The sequence below is a fragment of the Lupinus angustifolius genome, chromosome LG07 (assembly GCF_001865875.1).
Source record: "Lupinus angustifolius cultivar Tanjil chromosome LG07, LupAngTanjil_v1.0, whole genome shotgun sequence".
Lineage (NCBI taxonomy): Eukaryota > Viridiplantae > Streptophyta > Magnoliopsida > Fabales > Fabaceae > Lupinus > Lupinus angustifolius.
The window spans coordinates 5545872-5558899 of record NC_032015.1 but is presented as its reverse complement, the minus strand read 5'-3'; the positions used below and the strand labels follow the sequence as shown (position 1 = coordinate 5558899).

General features: G+C 31.6%; 1 protein-coding gene across 1 annotated transcript; it reads right to left on the bottom strand.

The window, feature by feature from the left end:
- On the bottom strand, positions 4020 to 12286 carry LOC109351981 (nucleolar complex protein 3 homolog). Its single transcript, XM_019593722.1, has 13 exons — positions 12072 to 12286; positions 11235 to 11404; positions 10931 to 11124; positions 10232 to 10440; positions 10003 to 10105; positions 9587 to 9750; positions 8797 to 8935; positions 8511 to 8687; positions 8282 to 8418; positions 7011 to 7340; positions 6035 to 6174; positions 5746 to 5843; positions 4020 to 4733 (listed from the first exon to the last, which is right to left on the bottom strand). The coding sequence occupies exons 1-13, from the start codon at positions 12230 to 12232 to the stop codon at positions 4239 to 4241; spliced, it is 2517 nt and encodes an 838-aa protein (XP_019449267.1). The 5' UTR covers positions 12233 to 12286; the 3' UTR covers positions 4020 to 4238.

Sequence of the window (13028 nt, the reverse complement as noted above, 5' to 3'; positions counted from 1 at the left end):
CAAGTTTGGTGAACCCTAGTGTCTCGTTTCCCTCATATATATAATCTATCAAAAGATCAAGTAATTACAATTTGTTCTATTTGGCTCTTATCATCAAGTCCACAATTTTTAAATTTCATTTCAATGATTTGAATTTCATTTTAAGGCATTATATTTTTATGGTATTAGTATTATATATTATCCATAATTTGATTTAATTACACATCATATTTCCTTTTATTTTAATGTATATACATGAATCTTTTAGTTTCTATACTTTTATAAAATTACTATATTTTTTTGAAAGGAAATTTCATTAATGAAATATAAAATTAGTAAATTAATTATATTGATATATTGTTTAAGAAAACTTAACAAAAATTGTTGACTTGAAATCTAAAAAATTAATTTGTTCTTTTAAATAAAAAAGTTTAACCCTTGTGATATGTGCATGTGACTTGTTTTACATATATAAGCAGAGTTTTTCTTTTCTTTTTAAGGGGAGAGGGAGAATATACTTGTTAGGATTTAAATTCTAATGACCACTCTTAATGTTTTGCATCTCTACTTTCTCAGTATTCAAAATAATTTACTAGAAAAGTGATGTGAAGAATTAAAAGAGCTTAAGCCTTATTATAAAAAAATGAAATTAAAACATAAAGGAATACATATCAAATAAATATAAATTATTTAATTATATTGATATTGACAAGATCACATAGAAATATCTCAAAGAAAATTGAAAATATTTAAATTCATAGATTCAGGCATTTGTGGCACGACTCTCCAAATATTAAAGTTGAATATATAACAAAAACTAGTGTGATGGCCAAAATTTAAATTAATATTTACTATTATAAAAATAATAAAATAAAGATATAAAGGTATGTGAAGTAATTAAAAATTATTTAGTTAATTAATGATAGAATTATTATAAATAGGTTAAACGGGATAGAAAAATATTTAGAAGAATAAATTATATTTACATCCGTGAGTTTTTGTGAAATTACTTAAATCATTTCTCTCATTGCTACTCATACACCAACTTCCTAATTATATACATATATTTAGTGGCAAATCTTAATCAAAATCTTAGGAGGAGCAATAATATTTAATTATAAAATGAGGGATCTAAACTTACTCTTCATCATAGCCCTCAATTTTAGGGAAATTCAATGGTTTGAATTAGTGAGTAAATCTAAATCATTAGACGTTCATAGAATTGATGGTTATGACGAAGAGTAAATTTAAAAACTTACTCTTGGAGTAAGTGGATCCTCACTCAATTACAATTTATAATTAAAATTAATTATATAACGAAACTATAAATAAGCATACATCATGAATCAAATATAAAATTTTCAACTATTTTTTCAATATAAAATACTATGTTGTCATAAGAAATTCATCTTCTATCTTACTAGTAATTTTGTTTAGTTTGCTTCATTCCCAAAAATGATATTTGTCTAGTAGTTGAAGCATAATAAAAAATATAAAAAATGAATAAGTTGATAATACAATATATGACTAACAACATATGATAGAAAAAATTCAAACTTTAATGGCTAACAACACAAAAAATAAAAAGTTGACACTGACATCTTAAACTAATATTAATTGCTCATTAAAACTCATATGATAATTTTTTTGGACAATATATATTATCAATATTAAATTACTTATAAACATCTTTATGGTATATATTATCAATATATACATAATCTCTTTCATAAGGTGTAAGATTATTATGAACTCAAATGAAATAATATTATTCTAAGCAGCATCAACATGTAAGAGAACTTGATCCATTATATATAACTTTTAGAAGAACCACATAAGTTGTACTAATATTTATTGATAAGCTACGAATTAAAGAAATCTATGTGTTTCAACTAATATCTTCATAAAGACGGCATTGGGTGTAGAGTAAGACTCCTCTTCATTATTGAATAGGACAATTGTATTTTATAGTGTATTTTCAAGATCAAAATTGTATCTTTAATATAAATTAAATGTCATAAATGTCATTGTCTTTTCAATTTTAGTACATTTTCTCATAAATGTCCCCTCGAGTAATGAAGATGAGTACCGGAGAGAAGTCTGACTCTTGGGTGTAGGTAAAAGGAGTATATCTGCTCCAAAAAGTGTGTCGCTCTATGTATCACATTTTATAATTTAAAAGTTTAATAATTAAGTATTTTTATGGTCAAACACAAAAGTAACACATGGAGTAACACACTTTGTGCAACAACAAATATATTCACGAAGGAAAAAGGATAAAAAAATATTAATAATTTTAAAAAAAAATCTAAGGGGACAGTTTTCCCCACTTGTTTCTTGCATCCTCTGCCACCGCATATGTTATATTTATTAACCCTCCAAAAGAGATTAATTTAATCTTTTAAACAAAAAAATGGTGATAATTATAATTAAGTTAAACAAAATATTGTATAATGTGAAAATAAATCCAAATAATATACAAGTCAATATCTCTTCAATATTTTTGATTCATTATATTTTTTAGATTTATTTAGAGAATAATATATCATATTTTATTTAACTTAATTACATTAATCACTTATTTTTTATTTAAAAGGTCATACTTGTTTCTCATGGAGGATAATTAGTTTATATATAATATATAAATAAGAATAGTTTGTATATGTACAAAAAAAAAATATAAATAGTTTATGTGATAATTTCACTAAAAATATCACTATAATTTAAATTGATGTGATATGCACACATAAATACATTGCCACTCCATTATCAAAATGAGTAATATTATATCATTCTAATACACTAATCTAAATACATTTTATTTAGTCGGGTTAAATTCATGTGCTCATAATTTATTGTGTGTCTTTATCAATTAGGCTGACTTTTGGGGACTGTTACTAACTTCAGGCAATAACACATATACTTTACCTTGGTGGTGCTGAAATAGTGATTTCTTTCTTGTTTCGCATGGGAGATAATCTTGTTTGAATCGAGAACATTTACATGTAGTTGAGATTAACTTTACCAGTAGATATTTTTTTCATTCACAAGATTCGAACTTGAGACATTACTTAGGGATGCTGAAATAGTGATTGTGTAGAGTCGTACATGGTTGCAGACTCATGATGGAAAGTTGTAAAGCAAGCTATGGAAATCGAAGGCACCATTGAATACAAACAATGTCTTTATGCAGAATAATATGTGTTTTTTTTTTGGGAACATGAAGAAACGACTAACGATGTCTTTTATGTGCAAACTCGCATATACAAGATGTGGCATTAAAAACATGGATGGTTATGTTGCATATGGAAGTTGAACCTGTTAAAAACAAACATGTTACCAAATTGTGGTTTATACTTTGCTCGCCTGCATTATGGTCAACCTGTGTTCAGTAAAGGATAAACCAAATTTGGGAGAAACTGAAATGATAAAGGTTAAATCATGGCTATGTGTAAAAGAAGAAGAGTAAAAATAATTATGATGGCTTTTTTTTGGGTACATAAGAAACAAGAAAATCAAGAGTAGAAGGATCTGCTACTGTCCTAAATCGTGCCACACTTATGCTTCTTTTATTGTGAGAAGTTTTGCCTTATCCAAAAGAAGAAAATATTTTGCACTTGGCTACAAGTATGTAACGCCACAACGTTGCAGATTGATTTTAAAAGCTATTTGATTAAAATATTGAAAAATGGCGCTCTCCTTTGAAGTTATGATATAAGAAAGTAAAGGAATCAATAAACATGTGGGCAAAAAGTATGTTTTAAACAATTAAAAAATAATAATATAATCAACAACCATTTATATCATTTTTAATTTAAATTAGGAATTAAAAGTTAATATAATTTACGACCATAATTCCTAATTTAAATTAAAAATGATATAAATGGTTGTTGATTATATTATTAAAAATGATATAAATGATATAAATGGTTGTTATCATTCATTCAACGGCTTTTAAAGAGTAATTTATAACAATATAAAAAATGTTGTGAACTTGTTTAAAGGCCACAAGTAACAGCAATAAGACCTGGAAAAAATAGATAGAAATCCATAAATAACATGAAAATATAAAATAAAAATAACACAATACATTATGTTCTCACCTATTGCCGTACAGGAAGGGTAAACAACCTTTTCTCCGCAAATTGAGCTGACTATTTTAAGATTTGAACCTATAACTTCAAGTTATTATAGGTAGCAACCAAAAAACAATAAAATACACGTTACAAAATCTTTTGGAACCTTATAGGCCATATACATCACTTAGAAACAGCTTTACTTTTTGATTTTGATCGTAGCTTCTTATGTTTCTTATATTGTTCATATAGCTGTAGAGATTGTGTAGTTCTATCCAACTCACTTCTCAACCTTTCATTCTCCTTGATGTCATGAAGTATCGTAAAATGGGAACTTAGCTTCTTTTGCAACTCATCCTCATTGAAGGAACTCATAACTGTTGTATCACCAATGGAAGGTGATGGTGCTGAGAAATTTGTTTTTCTCTTCTTATTATTTAGCTTTATGATGCCACTTTGTGGGAAACATAGTTCCTGTTCAAGAGACAGGTCCTTAAAAGCTTGTTGAGGAGAGGACTTAGAGAGAAGGAGTTGGTTATTTGCAGCACTCATGCTTGAAATGCCTGAGGCTATTGTAGATATAGAAGGATGATAGTGTTTGGACAAAAGATTGAGTTCCCAAAGTACTGTGGCAAGGGCACCACTTAAATTGGGGTCTGTAGAATATGGCAGATATTTCTGCATATCAGAGAAGCAGGGTTAGTTACAGTTTGTACTATTTGATGGAAAAAAAGAGATAAGAAAAAAGATCTCACTACCATAATACAATTTAACTCACTATTTAGCAATTTAGACATTAACCCTTTCCCTAGCAAATTATATTCCCTTGTTTTTCTTTCAAAACTAGATTTCTAACAAGAATGCCTCTAGGACTGTAAGAATGTGTTTTGAAAACAAGCTACAAGAATGCCTACAAAGTAATGCCTTTTTTCACTTTTAATGAGCTATATTATACTCATGCACTTTCCTACTTTCCCAAGTATTCATTTATGAGGAAGCTGAATACTGCTGCTTTTCGATTTCTGAAGCCTTAGTCGTTCAACATTACCACCATCAACCTACATCATTGTTGCCATTGCAGCACCTGCCCTCCCATCTCAACAATTTTCCACCCTTTAATGTTTAACTTTACAACCGGAACTATATTATTAAAAAAAACTATCCATTACCATGAGGTCACAAGTTCAAATCTTGGAAACAGGATTTCTACTTGCAGGGTAACGCTGTCTGCATCTATCCTCTCCAGACCCCACTAGATTGGAATCTCGTGCACTAGGCTGCCTTTTCACTATATATTTCAAACCCATGTCGCACATCACCCTGGTTTATATTTTCATACTTTGCAACTTAAAGAAAAACAAGCATCACCTTAACCTTGTCTTTTCGGCATCTCCTGGGCTTGCAGTAGTTAAGAACTCTTGAAGGGATTTCAATTAATGGATATTTACAGTAAACGGATACCTTCTTATTTGGAGTATGAGTGTATCCATATTTTTTCCTTTTTTTCATTATGATTCCTTAAGAGGATAGGTTGACATCTATATCCTGTTCCACACGCACTTCTTCCCATTTAATTGGATACTTTTAGTATAAAAACAGAGGGAGAAAATAGGAAGCAAAGATTCAGAGTGGAGAAGGAATTAATAAGTCTTTCAATGCAAACAAAAATACATGAAAGTAGCAAGCTTACTGGAATTGTGCCAGCGACGGATCCCCCTCCAATGTCATTTTCCAACAGATTTCTGCACTTAACATTCTTTTGAAGAAGATGCTTTACCGTGACCAAAGCTGAAACAGGTCCAAAAGGAAAACTATATATCAAGTCACAGAATCATTCTTTTCTCCTCATTTTATCCATTTTTTCAATTCATAAGCTAAGGGCATATAAAGTAACAGATTCATTCTTTTCTCCATCTTTTATTTCCTAAGGTAGTGGCACAAAGGAAGTGGAAGGCTGATATAAAAATAACAAAACATACCAGCCATGGACTCTGGAGATCCAAAGCACAATGACAATGTAGCCAAACGTTTTATAAATGCAGCAGTTTTTTGCATGTCATGTTGCTTATCGTCACACAACATTATCTTCAAAGCTTCAGCTAACACCTCACCTTGATCTCTATTTCATAAAAATGGAAACATAAAAGTCAACAAGAATAAATTTGAACATCAAAACCAAGCAAAAATGTTTACTAATTAGTAATACGATGCACTTCCTTGGACAAGATTACTTGAAATAGAAACCCAAACAACACCAAAAACATAAAAATTAAACACAGATGCACTATATGAATATTTGAGCTCCCTCAATACACATATTAAATGATCAATGAATTTGCGAACAAAGAAAAAAGCATATGTCAAGGAACTAACTAATCCTAAATGCAAAAAGCAGTACGGTGAAGGCCCGGGAATAGTTTGCATCTCTAACATGCTCCTCAATATGACAAAGTCCTTTGGGATTCAAATGCTGACAACGTACGAAGAAACTCTACCTTGTGTTGAAATTGTAACTTATTTAGAGAAATGACGGGTGGCAACTGGGAAAGATTGAAATCCTAAAAAAATATGATGAGAGTTTCATAATGTGTCAAAAAATTAACTCATTCTAAAAGCTGAAATTGTTAGTCAGAAACCCATGAATGCTTGGTATCTCTGACAGTATAGTTTGTTATTATGGTTGTCAAGAACCCATAAGCCTAATTTATATAGGCTAAGGCTCATGAATGGCTTTATTGCAAACAAAACTTAATAAATTCACATTATCACATGAATACTTATAAAAGCAAGCCAACAGAAATAGACAGACAAGATCACACATCTAAGCCAGTACACTAGTAAATAGTATCCACGGATGAAATGCCATATCTTGCATGCTATGTAAATTTTCAGAAACAGCAACATGATAATCATAAAAAATGAAAACACTTGGGAAGATCGTAATTTCAATCAAACCTTCCTGGCCTGTATTCAACTATAAGGTTGTAAAGATGGACAAAGAAATCCTGTAAATCAACGTTCAGGGCTTCAAGATTGTTCCTCATCACTTTAAAAGCAACAATGCAGCATTGGAGACGTTCTGACACGGACAAACATTTAGAACCCTTTTCAGAAGTGTTCCCTGGGTTGCTGCTGCCAGAAGCAAGTATTTTCAGATGGTTCATTAGATCACCCATGAAATCAAGGTCAATCAGATGTGCAAATTTTCCCAGTCCTTTAAGACAAGGAGCAAGCAGTGGGTGGGATTCCACTGCAGTGGATAGTTCACCAGAATTTGCTTCAGGCCTGAGCAAGAAAGTAAGGGAAAACTATGATTATTAAGACAAATTAACAAAAGATCATTCGAAAGTTCAATAAAACAAAAACTATATGAAAATAAAAATAAAAGTCACACAGAACAAAATATAAAAAGATTAGGCATAGCAAAATATATATAGAAAAATTAAGACAGCAAATTCTGATACCAAACATCTTTAAACTGAGGAATTCTACTAAACTGTTGTGTTCCTTCCCAAGTTCTACATCCAAGCAGCTCTAATGCAATACACTTAACCCTACGCATACATGCACATATGCTAATGCACGCAGGCATGCACACACAGACACACACAATTAACCCATGAAATTCACATAAATGAATGATGGATAAAAGAACTTCAAAAAAAACTAAAAAGGTTCTATTTATGCATAATACCAATGAAAATGCAATGACCTGTCCTCATAAGCTTCATAAGAAAAATAAAATTACCACTACAGAGAGCAAGTGCATAAACTAATTTTGTTTCGGTAAGTGTTAATTCATGACACAAGAATATTAGTTTTAATGCACAAACAAGTTAAAAGATCATTGTTCTAATAAAAAGGTAGTAATTTAAAAACTGCCTAGTTCCATCCTTTCCTTTTTCCCCTTGTTACCAACTTTCCATAGAAAACATTCTGACAAGCCTCAACCAAACACAGCAATAATAACAGAAAACATAACAGTAAGCCTCCACCAACTTTGCATAGGCGATTGGTAAAGATTTAAAGATCAATGTTTTGGCAATGGAGATGATATATGATAGAACCTTACGACGTCATTGGATCCAAGTAGCCAACTTCATCTAGTGGGACTAAAGCTTGGTTGTTGTTTATTATCATTTAAACCAGGCAACAATATCATGATTAAGTATCTTATTCAATGGATAACGGGGTATTATTAACCGAAAATCACCCATGCAACACACCTAGTAACTACGGTTTGCATCGTATGCTTCAAAATGCGAAAGTATGTCTCAAACACGGCAGAGAGTGTTTCGGTTTGCATCTGTCTCTGCTCCATAACATCTGGCGTAAAGGATGCAGCTTTGTAATCAGCTTCAACCTGCAAAGTAACATCATTATAGCCCCATCTCTGCCAAAAACCAGAACAATCAGTGAATCAGAATAAAGTGATTCTCATAGAAAAATATTGACCTCCTCTCTTGTCTTGGAGATCAACTCTTTCCTACTTTTCTTTCTATCATTCTCTGGCAACTGATTTGATGCCTCAGAATTTTTTCTCTTCTTATTTTTCTTGTATTTATTTTTTTGATCTTCATCTGCCTTTTCAGGCTTCCTGAGATCCTCATAAAATGAAAGAGAGAAGAAAACCTGTGGAAGCATAGAAAATAGAAAAGAATAAACATCACTGGACGCTTTGTGTTGAATTAAAACAAACTCCCACGCAAAGATAGAAATAAATGAGGGGTGGAACTCATACTTCAACAGAATCAGGGTGCATTTGGCAATTATAAGCCTTAACATGATCAGCAATCAAACGAACAGCCTCCACAGTAGCTTCACCACCATGTTTACCCTCATTTGTAAATAGTGACTTAATTGTAGAACAACAAAGTTTCCTGTTGAACAAACAAGGAGTCTTAATCAGATATTTAATAGTAAATATAATTGCATAGAAACTTACAAACCAGAGAACAGATTATAAGCTGTTCAATGCATTATCTGAGAATGAAAATAACACTGGACAAGGTTGCTAAATAGAACAGCTAGGCAAATCAAACTTTCAAGTCTATCCAACACTAGAATAATCAAAATTAAAACAGTTCTCACATATCAGAATTCAGCTTCCAGGGAAAAGTGAATGATACTATAAAAATTATAATAAAACGAACTATCATAGATAATGTCGATGGCTGAATGAAACAAGAGATTTAAGTTATTGGATGTGGAAAGGTGATGTTAGAAAATTCTTAAGGTTAAACTGCAACTTCATATAAATAATACTCACACCCTTCAAGGTCAACATCTTCCAAGAATATAGGATATGCAAAACTTGCCAAAATCATCCATGCACTCACCTACACTACCATAAATCTATAATTACAAGGAATCAATATGAACAAATTATAGCAAAGTGTTAATTTCTGGTCACTATTTTCAGCCTAATATTAAAATGACACTTATAAAACTAATTTCATGCTCTTTCATACAAAATTCCATAAAATGAACAATATATTGAAGAATGACCAACAGCATAGATACAACCGGACCTTATGGCCTCATTACTGGAGTTTATGTTCCTGACAGTGGCATCCAACAAGCTTTCATGAAAGTTGAAATGGGGATGTGAATCAAGCAAACTACAAATACAACGTACTGCAACAAGTTGAAATGAAGGCTTCTTTTCTAATATCATCAGCCTTTGCAGGTATCCCTGACAAATTCATAAATAGGAGCAAAGGGAAAAACATCTTAGATGCATAAATGAATGTTAAATAAAACTCATCCTTATAATAATCGCAAATAAGACATCCTAAAGTTTTTGGCCAATGTGAAAAGTATGTTCAAGAACAAGACAACAAGCACCAATGTAAGCACTGTAACTAGAAATCATGTCTGACAGTAAAGTTTTCAGCTAAATCAAGTAAGAATAGTAAGTAGATCACACTCAAGCAAGAATATGAACCTTGTAAGCAGAAAGAAGAGTTGATTCATAGTAACGCATTTTTCTAACAGTCTTCGAAACCTTCATTTCCAGTTCTTTTTCAGTAGGAAGCCTAATTCGATAGCTGTCACATCACAAGCATTAACATGAAACATTAAAATGGTATTAGTGTGGAAGCAGGCCAAACACAGATTACCAATACATATAAAATGTGCAGTATATTATATAAATATATAACTAAAGCCATTACCCAGGGACAATATCTTTGAAAACAGCCAGGAGGGAAAGAAGTCCAAGTTTGACAATGGTAGGATCATTATCTTTAGATAGCTGTAGCATCTCCTTTAGAAATTTAATATTGGAGTCGGGGTCTGTAAGCAAGGCATCACCCAATTCTGCAAGTTTACGCTTCTTACTTTCAAATGCCTCCTCAGTTGTGAGATCTTCTTTTACCTCAGCCTAAAATATATACCAAAAATTATGTACAACATTGAGTACAACAATCTCAATTCCTGCCAACAAAGTTGACAGTTTGAGATAATAAATAAAATTTACAAGTCACGAAGGAAAAAATCAATTTTATCTTCAATGGACAATTGTTGAAGTGACATGCTAGGACAAATTGACAATAAGACAAATAACAAAGATAACATTAGCACATAACGATTAAAAGAGAAAGACAATATATGAAAAATATCAGCAAACCAATAATCCAACTTACAGATAATAAACATTTTCATTTGCATTAACTTAAGCCAATCATGGTGAACAGGTGTAACTCCTCAGAAAATTCATACACAATTTCATGCAGGCAATTAAGTCTATTTTACATTAGGGCCACTCCGTTGGCTCTTTTTATATTAAGGCACTCCATTGGAAAATTGATATAGTATCAGAAGTGAAAATGGAAAGGAGTTAAAATAATCTTGTAAATCTAATTGGACAATACCAGCACTGCTGCTTGTGGAGTTTCTTCAACTTCTGCTTTAGCCACCTCTTTCCCTTGTTTTTTCTCCTCTCTTTTCAATTTCTTAAGTTTGGCTCTCCTTTCAGCCTTAGTTAGCTTAATTAGACCTTTGTCTGCATTACCGTCCTCTTCAGTTTCCTCTTCACTTGGACCATTTTCTGGTTCTGTCTTCTTAGCTGCATAATGTGACAACAGCATACGTTATTACCGGAGAAATTAGTAAAAAGAAAGAAAAGAATGACCAGGTGACTACATTGCAAGAAATTTATGAAGGAACACTAGACACCTGTCCGGTAATAGAGTTTTCCATCCAAGGTCTTGATTGGTAGAGCATCTACACGATCAACCTGGAGACCTGTTTCTTCTTTCTCTTTCTTGAGTGCACTCTTTCGCGAGCGTTCCTCGTAGAGTTTCTCCAACGTATCCTCTTTCGCATCAGCAACTCGAGTAACATGCCTTAGCATCCACAAGAAAGACATATCCTAAGTAACTCAATCACATAAAACTTGCAACAACAACAACGCACACATAATCTAACCAAGCTGATACAATTTACAAGAGATTTCCATTTTCCACACTTTACAGGTGGCTAAAAATAAAAAACTGAGCAAATTCAAATAGCAGGATCAAAAGGTTCCTGCCACAAATGCGATAGTCTACAAAAGATTCCATTTCTATAAATTGTTAAGCAGGAAAGCCCGAAACCTTGAACTAGGGGCACGCTCAGGTGAAGAGCTTAATTAAACATTTACTCAATAAACTTTTTGAAATAAGCACAAGCAAGCTTATTCAAATAAGCTAAAAAGAGCTTATAGGATAAGTTGCGCTTAAAAGCTCAAGCACTTTATACGCTCTTCCCAACGCCACATAAGCATGCATCTAATAAGTAAAGGCATATAATACAATCAACATGGATAAATTATTTTCTCATTGTTAGTTACTACTATGAACCTCCCTGCCCCAGAAAGCATCTGAAGTGACAAAGTTTGCAAATTTATTTAAGCTTTTTTCATTTTCTATAAATTGTAACGCGATCCCGAAACAGGGTTGGTTTAGTTATATTTGCAACAAAATTAAAAAAACGAGAGAAGATTAGAAATGGGGTTGGAAAAAAGAATCGAACTTGGTAATTGATTGGGTGTCCAAGGTGGAAAGCAAGGAGGCATATCCGCGATTCTCCTTGACGAATTGGACGTCCTCGTCGGAAACCTCAACGTCGTCGTCGGGAATCTCCGGTGGGAGATCCGGCGGAAGAACGATCTTCTGCTTCGGCTTCTTCCCCATCGATCCCTGCGCTGATGGGTGAATGAAGAAAGGGGTTTGTTAGGGTTTAAGACATTGCTCTGGTATTTTCTCTATTTTATTTATTTATTGAAAAATAACTACGATAATATCACCTATAGAAGATTAATGTATTATAATATCATATATGTGTAGATCAACGTCACTCTGAATTTATGAATAATGAATGATTTGTGATCCTATAAAAAAAATACACCTGCATTATAGAAATATTAAATTTATTATTTTTTTGGGTTGTCTAATGATTTTAATTTTTATTATTCTTTTATAGTTATATTTTCAATACTATGAAATAATAAAGAAAAAACTATATACAGTAACATTTATATTTCCTTATTTACAGTGAGTAGATATTTAACCTTAAAACTAATATCATCTTATGTACTAGAGAGAAGTATAGGAGAATCAAATTGTCTAATTAGATTTAGGATATGTTTTGTCTAGAATATTATTGTTCAGTGTTGATTGCATATATTTTCTTTAGCATGTGTTTGTGATTTGAGTATTGAAAGAAAAAATATATACTTTATAATCATATTATTATTTTACAATTGTATTTTAGTAATGCTCTTAAGTCTTTTACGTTAGCTTATTTTTCTTTCAAAATTCAACTTTCTAATCATTTCATTTTCTTTCGACATGGAAGGAGAACTTTTTGTATACTTTTATTTTCTCTTTTTGAATATCCATTTTTGTCTGGCCCAAAAAAATCCCAAAAACTTTTTAAATAAAAATAATAAATTAACTTCATTTTTATATATTTTGGTATTTTCGATAT

What these genes read in the sequence shown, in the direction of transcription:
- LOC109351981 (XM_019593722.1), bottom strand. Translation starts at nt 12,232, where the DNA reads ATGGGGAAGAAGCCGAAGCAGAAGATCGTTCTTCCGCCGGATCTCCCA. An exon ending in GACACCCAATCAATTACCAA is followed by an intron (nt 11,405 to 12,071) that starts GTTCGATTCTTT and finishes GTGGATGCTAAG; the next exon opens with GCATGTTACTCGAGTTGCTG. An exon ending in TCTCCAAGACAAGAGAGGAG is followed by an intron (nt 8,419 to 8,510) that starts GTCAATATTTTT and finishes GTTACTTTGCAG; the next exon opens with GTTGAAGCTGATTACAAAGC.